General features: G+C 36.5%; 1 protein-coding gene across 1 annotated transcript in view; it reads left to right on the plus strand.

Moving 5' to 3' along the window:
• The window catches only part of prtga (protogenin homolog a (Gallus gallus)), a 45,226-nt gene extending 38,323 nt beyond the window's left edge, over positions 1-6,903 (plus strand). Inside the window, exons 13-19 of the mRNA XM_052097259.1 lie at positions 223-350; positions 2,498-2,668; positions 3,008-3,175; positions 3,940-4,078; positions 4,997-5,129; positions 5,242-5,340; positions 6,490-6,903. Of these exons, the coding sequence (XP_051953219.1) occupies positions 223-350; positions 2,498-2,668; positions 3,008-3,175; positions 3,940-4,078; positions 4,997-5,129; positions 5,242-5,340; positions 6,490-6,903 (1,252 nt within the window). The remainder of the gene's footprint in view (positions 1-222; positions 351-2,497; positions 2,669-3,007; positions 3,176-3,939; positions 4,079-4,996; positions 5,130-5,241; positions 5,341-6,489) is intronic.
• Positions 6,904-12,239: the final 5,336 nt, after the last annotated feature.

The following is a 12,239-nucleotide window of genomic DNA, read 5'->3' on the forward strand; positions in this document are numbered from 1 at the left end:
TAGATGTCCTACAATGTGCATTATACATCTAGAGCACACTGTGGAATATTATATCCCACAATGCAAAGTGCTTGACTTGTGTTAATTAGCTGTGTTTTCTCTTACTCGGCTCATTATTAGATAACAATATCAAAAGTTAAAGCATTTTATTTTATATTGTATCAAAAATGCTAAATAACATGCTATAATTGTCATCCTCTCATATGTGTTGTGTATCTGCAGTGCTGCTCAGAATCTGCTGGTGAGTGATCTGAACCCAAATACTAATTATGAGTTTGCAATTCGTCTTCATGTGGATCAACTGTCAAGCCCCTGGAGTCCTGTGGTGTACCAGACCACATTACCTGAAGGTACACATACTCACGCACACACACACACAGCCTTGTTCTGGCTGTACTGTACATGTTTTCTGTGTCCCCATTAGGGCTGAGCGGTGTATCGATTTGTAAAGATATATCAATATAATTTCAAACAAGATACAGGATGAGACAATACTGTTTTAGTTTGATGTTGCGTTACAGAACCAGTTTCTTCCAAAAAGCCATGCCAGTGTTTCCATCTCTCCTCTCTCACACTCTCGGTGCAAACCCGGCCCCACTTGCTCACAAGTTTTGCAACATGGAGGGAGATGCAGTGCCGAAAAAAATTTAAAATTACAATTAAACAAATTGCCAAATTTACTGTCACTCTCTCAGCAGCTGTAATAGAAACACCCTTAGAGCTGTGGTGATTCTTTTTTAAAAAAATTTATTATTATATTTGGTGCATGTGGCAGGGCGGAGGGTGGGGCCGGGTCGTGGTCCCGTATTAGGCTAATTAAGCCTCTGTGAGGGATAAAGGACGACTGCAGAGGATCGTGTGGGAGAGAGAGATCGTTTACGGACATGTCCGTCGTGTGTGTTTATGTTGTCTTTTAAGTTTATCATTAAACTATTATTTATATTGAAAAGCCGGTTCTCGCCTCCTCCTTTCCATTGATCCCTTTACAGTGCATAATGTGGGACTTTAAATTATAAACAAGCCACGAAATACACTGATGATTCTTATTTTGAAATGTCTGTGCTTCCAACTTACACAAACACATAAATGAAACAAAACATGCACTCTTACAATCATCTACAGTATATTACAATAGAATCGCTATAAAGTAAACATTGTGATATGGGCTAATTAATACTGTAAACAGGAATTAATCAACAGTAGTTCATCATTCATCAGTATTAGATTGTCAGGGATAGCTTTTCAATTGTCATATGTGTCTTTTATTTTACACATTTCACATTAATTATTGTGAATTAGTCCATAAACAGTGATGGTGATGGAGTCTTGGCTATGTTACATTGCTCTATATGTAAATATTCACCAAATTAAGCTTTTTGTATTATATATATTTACCAGATGAAGGAGTTTAGACACAGAGGAACACAGAAATAAAATAAAAAACCTCAATCAGCATACATTTTTGCAGTAAACGGTCAGAAATCTAGGGGTAACCATTGATGATGAGCTAAATTTCACAGACCACATTTCAAAAACTGCAAGATCATGTAGATTTACACAATATAAGGAAGATAAGACCCTTCCTCTCTGTACATGCCACACAACTGCTCGTTCAGTCCCTTGTCATAACTAGACTGGACTACTGTAACGCTCTCATTGCAGGCCTTCCTGCATGTGATATTAGACCTCTCCAAATGATCCAGAATGCAGCAGCACGTCTGGTCTTTAATGAACCTAAGAGAGCACATGTTACACCACTCTTTGTCTCTCTCCACTGGCTGCCGGTTCATGCACGTATTAAATTCAAGGCCCTGATGCTGGCATATAAAACAGTCACTGGGTCTGCTCCAGCATACCTAAAAACATTTATGCAGAGCTACGTTCCCACCAGAAGCCTGCGGTCGGCTAAGGAACGTTGCCTTGTCGTACCAAAACAAAGAGGCACCAAAACACTTTCCCGGACTTTCAGTTTCATCATACCACGGTGGTGGAATGACCTTCCCAACTCAATCCGGGAAGCTAACTCACTCTCTATCTTCAAAAAACGGCTAAAAACACATCTTTTCCAAAAGCACTTAACCGGTCACTAAAAAAACTAACAAAATACAAAAAAAAAAAAAAAATGTATTTACATTTCTTGTTGCACTTAAATCTGTTTTGTATACTATTCTGATGATAGTGAAACTTTGTAATATGGCACTTTTTGTACCACTGTCTCCCTAAGATGATTCGCTGATGTTCTTCCTCTTTTGTAAGTCGCTTTGGATAAAAGCGTCTGCCAAATGAATAAACGTAAATGTAAATGTAAATGTAAACTGATAGTTCCAAAAAGCAACTATCAGCACTGATTAATCAGTAACTCTGATATATATCAGTAGACATCTATTAACTTCCATTGTATGTCAGAATTCCTGTACCTGTCAATTCTGTGCTTTTATAACTCTCTAATGGAGTGGTTTTGAATGACAAGGCAACTGTTTCTCCATTCTCTGTTCAGCTCCCACTCGCACTCCTTCAGGAGTCAAAGTGACTCTGATTGAGGGAGACACGGCGCTGGTGTCATGGAAACCACCTGACGAGCCCAACATCGCTGTGAAACACTACACCATCCTGTATGCTTCACGCAGAGCATGGGCGGCCGGAGAGTGGCAAATCCTGCAAAAAGAAGGTTTGTGCCAGGAAAACATTTAGGCTTTCTCCTGGTCTTCTCTTATTGTAAAAAATATGTTTACCGCCCACCTTGTCCTCCCTTCATTAATTCTGCTTTCTGTACATGTATTATTTGTTTCTATATTATATATATTTTAAATATATTATATATAGGATTTTACGTGAATATGATTTTTCTTTTGATTTTGGGGTGAAATATTACCCATGCAATTCTTTGTGAGAGTCACCCTGTTCCTGAACACAGGGACTTTATGAAACCTTTGCGTTTTTGAACCTACCAAATAATTTATTAATAGTTTGTTCATGTTTAATACTAACCCCACTGTCTCATTGTCAGGGAGTGTCACTATGGCCTTGCTGGAGAATCTTCAGTCTGGTCAGGTGTATCTGGTGAAGGTCTCGGCATCCAATCAGATGGGAGATGGGCCGTTCTCGCCCGCTGTAGAACTGACCATGCGTGCTGAAGGCCACATCTCTCGATCCCACGGCTCCACCCATGCTACAGGTGAATATCGAGCACTTTGTAGCACCCCCTAGAGACTTCTCTGGGTATTTGATGACAAAAGTAGATGTTTAAAATGAATAAACATGTCGAATTGATTGACATAATTTCAAATTTAAAATGACTCCAAACGAACAAATCTCGTACTAAAGATTTCATAAATGTTAACTTTGACTATTAATACTCGGGATAATTTAATCAGCATTCAACACAAGAAGCCATTCTGTGTTTTGATTAGTCTATAGCAGGGGTCATCAACCTATGGCACGTGTGCCAGCGTTGGCATGCGGAGGGGTAATCCCTGGCACGTTAGCAATGATAAGAGAGGAGTAGATTATTTTATTCATGTGAAATTATGCACCTGTATTCCAATCTACATCTTTATGTAATCCTTCTCATGACCACACAGCGTGTTTTCATGAGCTGAATGGGAGGATAAACAAAAAGTTAAAATGTGACGAGACGGCAGTATACCCAACGGACACGTGCAGCGTGTGCATTCACACATCACGAGCCGGCAGCGCTTCACTTTTGGATAATCGAGGGAGTAAATGTGCCCACTTTTGCTTTCGTTTGTTTCTGTTATGCTTTCAGAACAACACGTGTCATTATAGCTGTTGAACAGGTGTTTCACATCATAACTGTTACTATATTGTAACATACTACATATATATATATATTACAGCCTTCCATGGCTAGTATTGACAAATCAGCTTCCGGGACTGGAACTATCCATTTTATATCCTATAAGTCTTGATTTCTAATAGTGTTTATGCTCTGTGTGCTCCCAGATGGCTTCTATCACCTGGATCAGCAGTCGATGACTGGTATAGTGGTGGGCGTGTGTATCGCTTTAACCTGCATCATCATCTGTATCCTCATATTGACTTGCAGGAGCAAAACTAGGTATTCTATGAGCACTTGCCATCGCCTGTAATTAATGTTAGGTCTTTTCAAGAGGTTGCCGATTTCCATAACTAATGTGGTGGAAACAGCTGATAACCAATTAATCAGCCGATATGGTTTAAATATGTTTATAGGACTTACTATGATTGGCATAGACATAGAGGCTATTAAATAAGAGTTTACTAAATGAATGAAATTCCAGATGCAGTTTATTGTGCAAGATTTTGGTGCATAACGCAGGACTATGAACAAGTCCAAAATACACTTATTTATTTTGGGACTCTTATTTTAAAATGATGGTAACTTGGCTCTGTTACTATGCTATATGTTTAATTATTTACCAAATTAAGCTTTTTATAATAGCCTATATATTCAGCCGGTGTAGAGATTCTGTGCATCACCAGATGAGGCTTTTTTTATTATTATTCACAAGATATAAAGTCACTATGTACAGAATGTGCTAACAGGACATATTTCTTTGAATGCCCTCATTTTGATTTAAAACACTTGATTTATCTATTTAAAATAAACTAATTTGTGTTGAAGTGAGGATAAATATGGAGGTATATTGTCAGTTAGAGATTGCTTTTATTTCACCTTTAGAGATCACCTTTATACGGTAGAACCAAGCCGTTCTAACCGTTGAATCCTCCAGCACTGGCCATAGAGGAATAAAAAACTAATCTATCGCCATAGATTTTTGGCAGATAACAATATTTCCAAAAAGCAATTATAGGCATCGACTGGTCTGTAAAACTGATATAACGGTCTACCTATAGTCGGTTCACTTTCCCACAGTTCTTCACTGTCTGTATATCAGTATTATTTGCCTGTAAGAATGCATTCACAAATGTCACTTTAGTGATCGTTTCTATGGTGATACTGAGACTAACTTGGAATTATCACATTGTGACACAGGAAATCCTGTTCCACCAAATGTATCAGACAAGCAGGTGGACAGACGCCACCCACTGCTGTGGCCAATGGGAGCCCAGCAGAGAGTGTGGAGGTGATGATGCCAATGATGAGGGACCATTTTGTTGATGCAAAAGTATGTTGAAAATAACACATCATATCATAGATTTTAAAGACTTAAGTCTGTGTCTGTGTGCAAGAAGCAATGTTCTCAATCTGATTAATGTGTATACATTTATTTTTTTTAGGGTGGAACAAATCTGATCATCAATAGTTACGGGCCGGTGAAACCAACCACTGAGAAAAAGAGAAGAAAAAGATGGAACTTCTTAAAGAGAGGAGAAAAGGTATGATCAATTTGCGATATGCTTTCATTAAAGAAACGGACAAATCAAGCTGCTATGTTATTACTCACTTGACATGTCACACCAAAGCAGGGGCGAAAGTTTCATCAAAATGTTGGGGGGGACAATAAACATAACAATTCTCAAGAGCAATTTTTGAAGGGGACACCAAGGTTTTTTTTTGTTGTTGCCCCGTTTGCATTTGTATTCTTTTATTTCTTAAACAATTATTTTAAGAATATATCATTATATTATTTACAATACACATATTTTAATGATATTTTAGGGGGGGGGACAACCCTCAGATAGGGGGGGTCCTGACTCCCCTGACCCCCCGCGATTTCCGCCTATGCACCAAAGGACTGAAGGGAAATTAGGGTGAATCACATGAAAACATGGTCACATATTGTTTAATTATTTATTAAATTACTTTTAAATAAATGAAAAAAAAAAATTATTAGGACCATTAAGATTATGTGACTTTTTATTTTAACAATTTAGCCCAAAATTACTGTAAAATGATTTTTACATTTCTAAATAAGTGTAAAATAAAGCCAGTGAAACAAATGCTACCGTGATGTACAAATGCGTTACAATTAAGTAATACTTAACACTTAAGTAATATTTATATTTTATTATTTTTTTACTTACTAATGAGAATATGTTATTTTTTATGTATAATAAAGAGAATTTTTCAGCAAAAATGTTTAATTGTTCTTAAAGATTGGTATAAAAAGAAAATGGACCTGAATGGTTCTTAAAACAGGCTTCATTTGCTTTAAAGAGATCCCCCCCCAAAATGATGTCATAATTTTCTCACGTTTGTTTTGTTCTAAACTATTTAATTTCTTCTATTCAACATAAAATGACCTGTTAGGCAGAATTCTTGTGACTGACAGCCTCATTCACCATTCACTTTTATTGTATGGATGATAAAAATTATGCAGAATTTACATTTTTGGGTGAACAATCCCTTAAAGCAAAACAAAACCTGATTTGGGGTGAAATATGTCTAAGACGTGTTGTTAGCAGGTTTTGTGAGATTCATCCATATCATGGCTCTTTTGTACATTTTTGACAAAAAATGATGGCTCCTTAGTTTTGACCTCTATCTTTCCACACTTGTTTACTAGTATTTTCTGCTTTTAACAGGATGTGAAGAGGGTCCCCAGTCCTTCATACTCGTATCATCAGGGCACCACTCTGCTGTGCTACACCGAGACATCGCCTGGATCTCCTCAACACCAGCCGACATCTCTGCAGGGCCTGTTTGGGCCATCAGGGGGTGACAGCGAGGGCTCTCATTCCAGTGAGGGCAGTCATGAGACGGGTGACTCGGGACGTTACTCTCACGACAATGCAGAGGCGACCAACCTGTCGCTGGGTGCGAGTAGCCATCCGGCCTCCCTGCGTGGCGAGGAGAGCGGGGCATCGGACGATACACCCGTCCATGAAGAGCAACAGCCGCATTTCTTCTGTGACATGGCAGAGGTGACTGAAATGACACCTCAGCAGCAGGAAATGATGGAGAGAATCTCTGCGTCCCCGCCTCCAAAGCCTGTTTAGCAACCTTGTGCTCTCTAGCGCCCCCTTCTGCTTAAATAAACAACTGAGCAGGAAACCCACGGAGGTCGCTTTGTACTGGGCGAACTGCTTTTACTCCGGACGTCCAATCAATGGCCTCTTTCTCAGTGAATGTATTATTTGTTTCTCTCTTATTTTTTCATTTTTATAAGTGATTGTGTGCTTGAAAGAAACTAGAATCTCACCCACCATGAATGTTTTAAAAATCGTCAAAAAATGAGAAAAAAGTCGCATTTTCTGATGTAACCTCAGCGGGAGTGGACAGAATAGACTCTCTCAACTCTCTAATCTACCTCAGTTTACCTGCGATGGCAGACTTGTTCTAAATATTTAATATCTACTTATACACTCGTCGTGGGCGGAGCACAGCGTGGTGATGTGACAACGTTACATCCTCTTAGCAATAATGTTCGTCCTTTTAGAGTTTGTGTGTTTGTCTTTGTTTATTGTTTGTTTGTTTAGTCCTGAATTATGAGATTTCAAGTGTGCAACGTTTTGCACCATGTCCTAACCAGGAAGTGTCTAAGAAGCGATATGTCCACGATGAACGTGAAACTGCTGCGCAACGCGATAAAATCACCGCCAGTCAGAATGTGTTTGAGGTTTATTATACAGTCATGTGGACCAATACATTTCTCGGTGGGTGGAGCTACCCAAAGCGACACCTTAGAAATTAAAAACAAACGATGGAGAAAGTGTCCTATCGTGCATTGCTTGTCGTGGCTGTCTAATCGAAAAGAAAGCTTTGAATGTGGCTTTGCGTATCACGTCACGCCTGGTTAGGACATATGTTAGTTTCACTCAGGATCAGAAACAGCTTTACCTACCTCAGGTTCATAGATGTTTAACTTTCAGTTGAACATGTTACTCCATTAACGTACAATTGAGTATTTTGTGTCTTTATTTACAACTCCTCTCCATTGTATGAATGTGCATATTTTTGCTCTTACAGTTCCTGTTTTATACTACCTAATTTTAAGTTTTATTTTAAGCTGTGTGTTTTTATCTTTCTTACCTCAGGGATCAAGTTTAGTACATTTGAAAAGCCATGTGTTATGTGACATGGTTTGATTGACAGGGTATCCTTGTAATGCTTGTCCAAGGGTGGTCGACCCGTGTTGAATGTGTGTTTTACCTCAGATGTGCGTGAAAGTAGGACTTGTGTGGTTGCTGTGGAGACGGACTTCTTTTCCATATTTTATTTCTTGATATATTCTTCTTTTGAGTACGAAGTAACAAGATAACGCTGAAACTGACCTTTCTCAGTTCGGTAAAACCTGATAGCTTTAAAAAAAAAATGGCCTTAACGCGTGAAGAGCTGTGCAGATATATGGATGAGATTCGTGTGATTCCAGTCTGATATTATGGAGTGAATGTTCTTAAACCAAAAATTTGAATGATCATGAAACTTTTTGCCTCAGAAGATATCTATTTTTCTTAACATTTCTTGATATGTACTACTGGGTATACATTTTAGTTACGTTAGTGCTTTGAAACATACTATTTTAGATGTAGAAACATGAGTTTAGCACTTGTCAGATTAGTTTTGGGTTTATGTGTAGGTCACGCAACTATATGTGCAACGGTGACACGCCATCATCCTCGGAACTGTTTGCTTCTTTTGTTTAATCTTTTTCCTGGTCTTTGGATTGATATAATGACAATGAGATTATCCGTGAATGAAACCAAAGATGTTTCATCCAGAGTCCAGTGATCGCCTGAACTCTAAAGCACAACTAAGAGTTAAGAATCATACAGTTTGGCTTTAGAGCGTGGGCTAAAAGTGCTACTTTTAGGAAGTAAAAGATGCCATTCTGTGACCAAATATGTTTGAGATGTGGTCAGTTGAACAAATACAGTTGATGGTTTTACGCTATTAGGTGAATCTCACAAAACATATCCAGATCATATTTAACCCCAAAAATCAAGAGAATAAAAAAGATACTATGTTTTGCATTAAGAACGCATCAAAGAAATAATAATAATAATAATAATACAATTATAATTCTCTTATAATTGACTTACCCTTATGCTCTCTTTCTTCTGCAGAACACAAACAAATATATTTTCATGGATTTATAATGTGTTTATATCCATACAATACAAGTCCATGGGGACAAAAAATGTCAAGCTCCAAAAAGAACATAAAGGCAGCATGAATGTAGTCCGAGTTGTTTAATCCATGTCTTCTGAAGAGGTACGATTGGTTCTGGGTGAGAAATAAACTAAAATGTATTTCCTTTTTCACTTTAAATCTTGCTTGGGATTTTTAGACCCCATGAACCCCTTGCATTGTATTTAAATAAGCACATCATATCTTAAAAAAAAATGTGTTTTTGTTCCAGAGAAGACAGAAAGTCATGCAATTTTGAGGGTGATTAAATGATGAGAGAATTAGCATTTTTGTGTGAACTATTCCTTTAAGATTTTAATTTTTTTTGCATTCTGACAAAATTTTCATGACAATTAAGCACATTTCCCTTTAAAATTCTCAATTCATTCTGATCTTTTACTTTTCAGTTATTATTAATAATTAGTTATTAAGTAATTAGTAATTCTTACTATTCTTAATGACAATTCTCATTACATTTTCATCCCAATATTACAGTACAAAAAGTACTATAATAATTTATTTATTTTTTACTGAAAATTAGCTTAAATTAAAGGCAGCACAACAGATACTGCCTGCCATGATGTATAAATAATTTACAATTAAATAATATATTTGTATTTTTTACACAGGACCCACAATAAGCTTCATTTCATTTTATATATATTTAATTCGATTTTTATTTATTTTGATTTTGTGGTTGAAATATACATGTTCTTGAGAGATTATGTGAGATTCACTCCCTTAAACCAAAAATCACAGTAATCATCTTCCCGCATTAGAATTTCAAGTGCAATATGGATGTTTGTATTATACATGAAGATTATATTCAGAGAGAGAGAGAGAGATTATATTATATTATATTATATTATATTACAGTAATTAACATTCCATGCTGCTGAATTTCTTCTCAATCAGGGGAAATTGATTGATCATTGATGACCACATTTTTTAAAACAGAGACACAATCATGTTTTGATCTTTTCTTTTCAAAGCAAACAGCCTGAAACCAAAGAATGTTGTCACCGTTGCACAGAAGATTACCGTAGATTCCTACATGTTGCATGGTGTTTTGTCAATTAAAAAATAATAATAATAATAATAACTTTGTTCCTAAGTAGTTTTGATTGCTGCTTACTGAAATGACATCAGGAAACCAAAAACAGTGTTACATGTTGGTCGTACTTTCAATCTATCTTGACTTTCAACAAAAGCAAACCAAAGAGATTTTGTGTATTTTGTTTCCTTTCTCACTGGAGGAGAAATGTTGTATTTTTTGTGTTCAATTGTTGTGTGCGCAAGTGTAATTAAACATGTCAGATCTTCGGCTATACAAAACCTAAATCACTACAAAAGTTGCACTTTAGTATTGCAACACAATAAAACGTGTCAAATGTTTTGCAGCTGTCTGTGAAGTGTAAAGGGGTTCCTTCCTCACAGCATGATGTTACACATACAAACAGAAGATCTTGGAGTAGTTTTGCTTAAAATACCAGAATAAAAACGTCTCAGGTTGCTTTTAAGGTTTTACCAAAGTTATATAAGGTTTAGCAACCTAGATTAGGAGATCGTACTCAGGAAGTAATATTAATCCAGTTTCATGTCACTATGGACAGTACTGATGTGAACTGCACTTGCTTAGATTTTCAAAAGATTTTTTTTTCCCCTGTGGGAATTTTAATTTTTATTTTATTTTATTATTATAATTTTTTTTGTAGGTGCATGAACCGAAGGGAAAAATGGAAGAGATAGGTAACGTCTTCCAAAAAGAACCAGAAAGGTTCAAGCAGTGAATGTTTGGTTTCTCCAGGTGTGACTCAGCTGTAAATACATCTATAAGCCTTAAAAACTGAATGTATTTCTCAATAAATAAAATTCCATTTGTCAATATTCAGTGACTTATTGGCCACTTTCTTTTACAAATACACGTACCATTTGTTTAATGGAAGATTATTATAATAATTTTTTTGTCTTTCTGTTCAATAGTATGGTGTAATTATGCCAAAAAGGTATATATTTAGTTACCCCCACCACAAAAATAAGACTGTTTATACAGAATGTTTTCCAGTTTAATAAAAATGTTGAAACTTGTAAATCTTCATATATTTTCTGTTACTTATTTCTAGAATAATTTTGTTTTATTTATTATTAGTGGTGCTTGCTAAGATATAATGATGTTGCCCATATGCATTCATTGTCAGGAAACTAACAAAGCTAAAATGGTTTGATTGTTACATTTCTCAATATTGCCAAAGAATATAAAGCACTTACAGTTAAGGAATAGACAACATAGGAAGTAAAAAAGTGACGTAAATGACGGTGAAAATTAATGAAAGAGACAAGTTAAAAAATGATATTATTAAATAATATAATACAAATATATTATTTTAGTTAAATGTCTTGCACATTATATTGATGTTGTGTCCTGTGAGAAATGTTCCAGGTAAATAATCACATGGTGTTTTGACAATGTTTAAAAATGCATCCAGACAATGTTATTGTAACATTACATCACACTCAAAAAATATTTCAACCTATTTTTAAGCTTCACGCATTTCAATTTCATAACAAAATTCCTTAAAATCTTTAACAAAATGTAATTAATAATACTTGAATTAAATGTTTTATTTAATTATGTTAAAGACTGCGCAATTCAATTTGATGGAATTTTGTTATGAAACTAAAAGATGTAAATATTAGAAAATAAGGGGGCCTGGGTAGCTCAACGAGTATTGATTCTTACTACCTCATGAGTCTGAATCCAGGAGTGCTGAGGAACTCCAGTCAGGCCTCCTAAGCAACCAAATTGGCCCTGTGGCTAGGGAGGATAGAGTCACATGGGGTAACCTCCTCGTGGTTGCTATAATGTGTGGTTCTCGCACTCGTTTGGGCAGGTGGTGAGTTGTGCGTAGATGCCGTGGAGAATAGCGTGAAGCCTCCACACGCGCTATGTCTCCGTGGTAACATGCTCAACAAGCCACGTGATAAGATGCACGGATTGATGGTCTCAGATGCAGAGGCAACTGGGATTCGTCCTCTGCCACCCAGATTGAGGTGAGTAACTATGCCACCACGAGCACATTGGGAATTGGGCATTCCAAATTGGGAATAAAATAAAACGTTCTGCACAAAACGATTGCAAAACAAAATGCAATTATGTGGTGAATTAAGTTGTACATTTATTTCCAGCGAGGTAAAATAAAACCGT

The sequence above is a fragment of the Xyrauchen texanus genome, chromosome 29 (assembly GCF_025860055.1).
Source record: "Xyrauchen texanus isolate HMW12.3.18 chromosome 29, RBS_HiC_50CHRs, whole genome shotgun sequence".
In the NCBI taxonomy this organism is placed as follows: Eukaryota; Metazoa; Chordata; class Actinopteri; order Cypriniformes; family Catostomidae; genus Xyrauchen; species Xyrauchen texanus.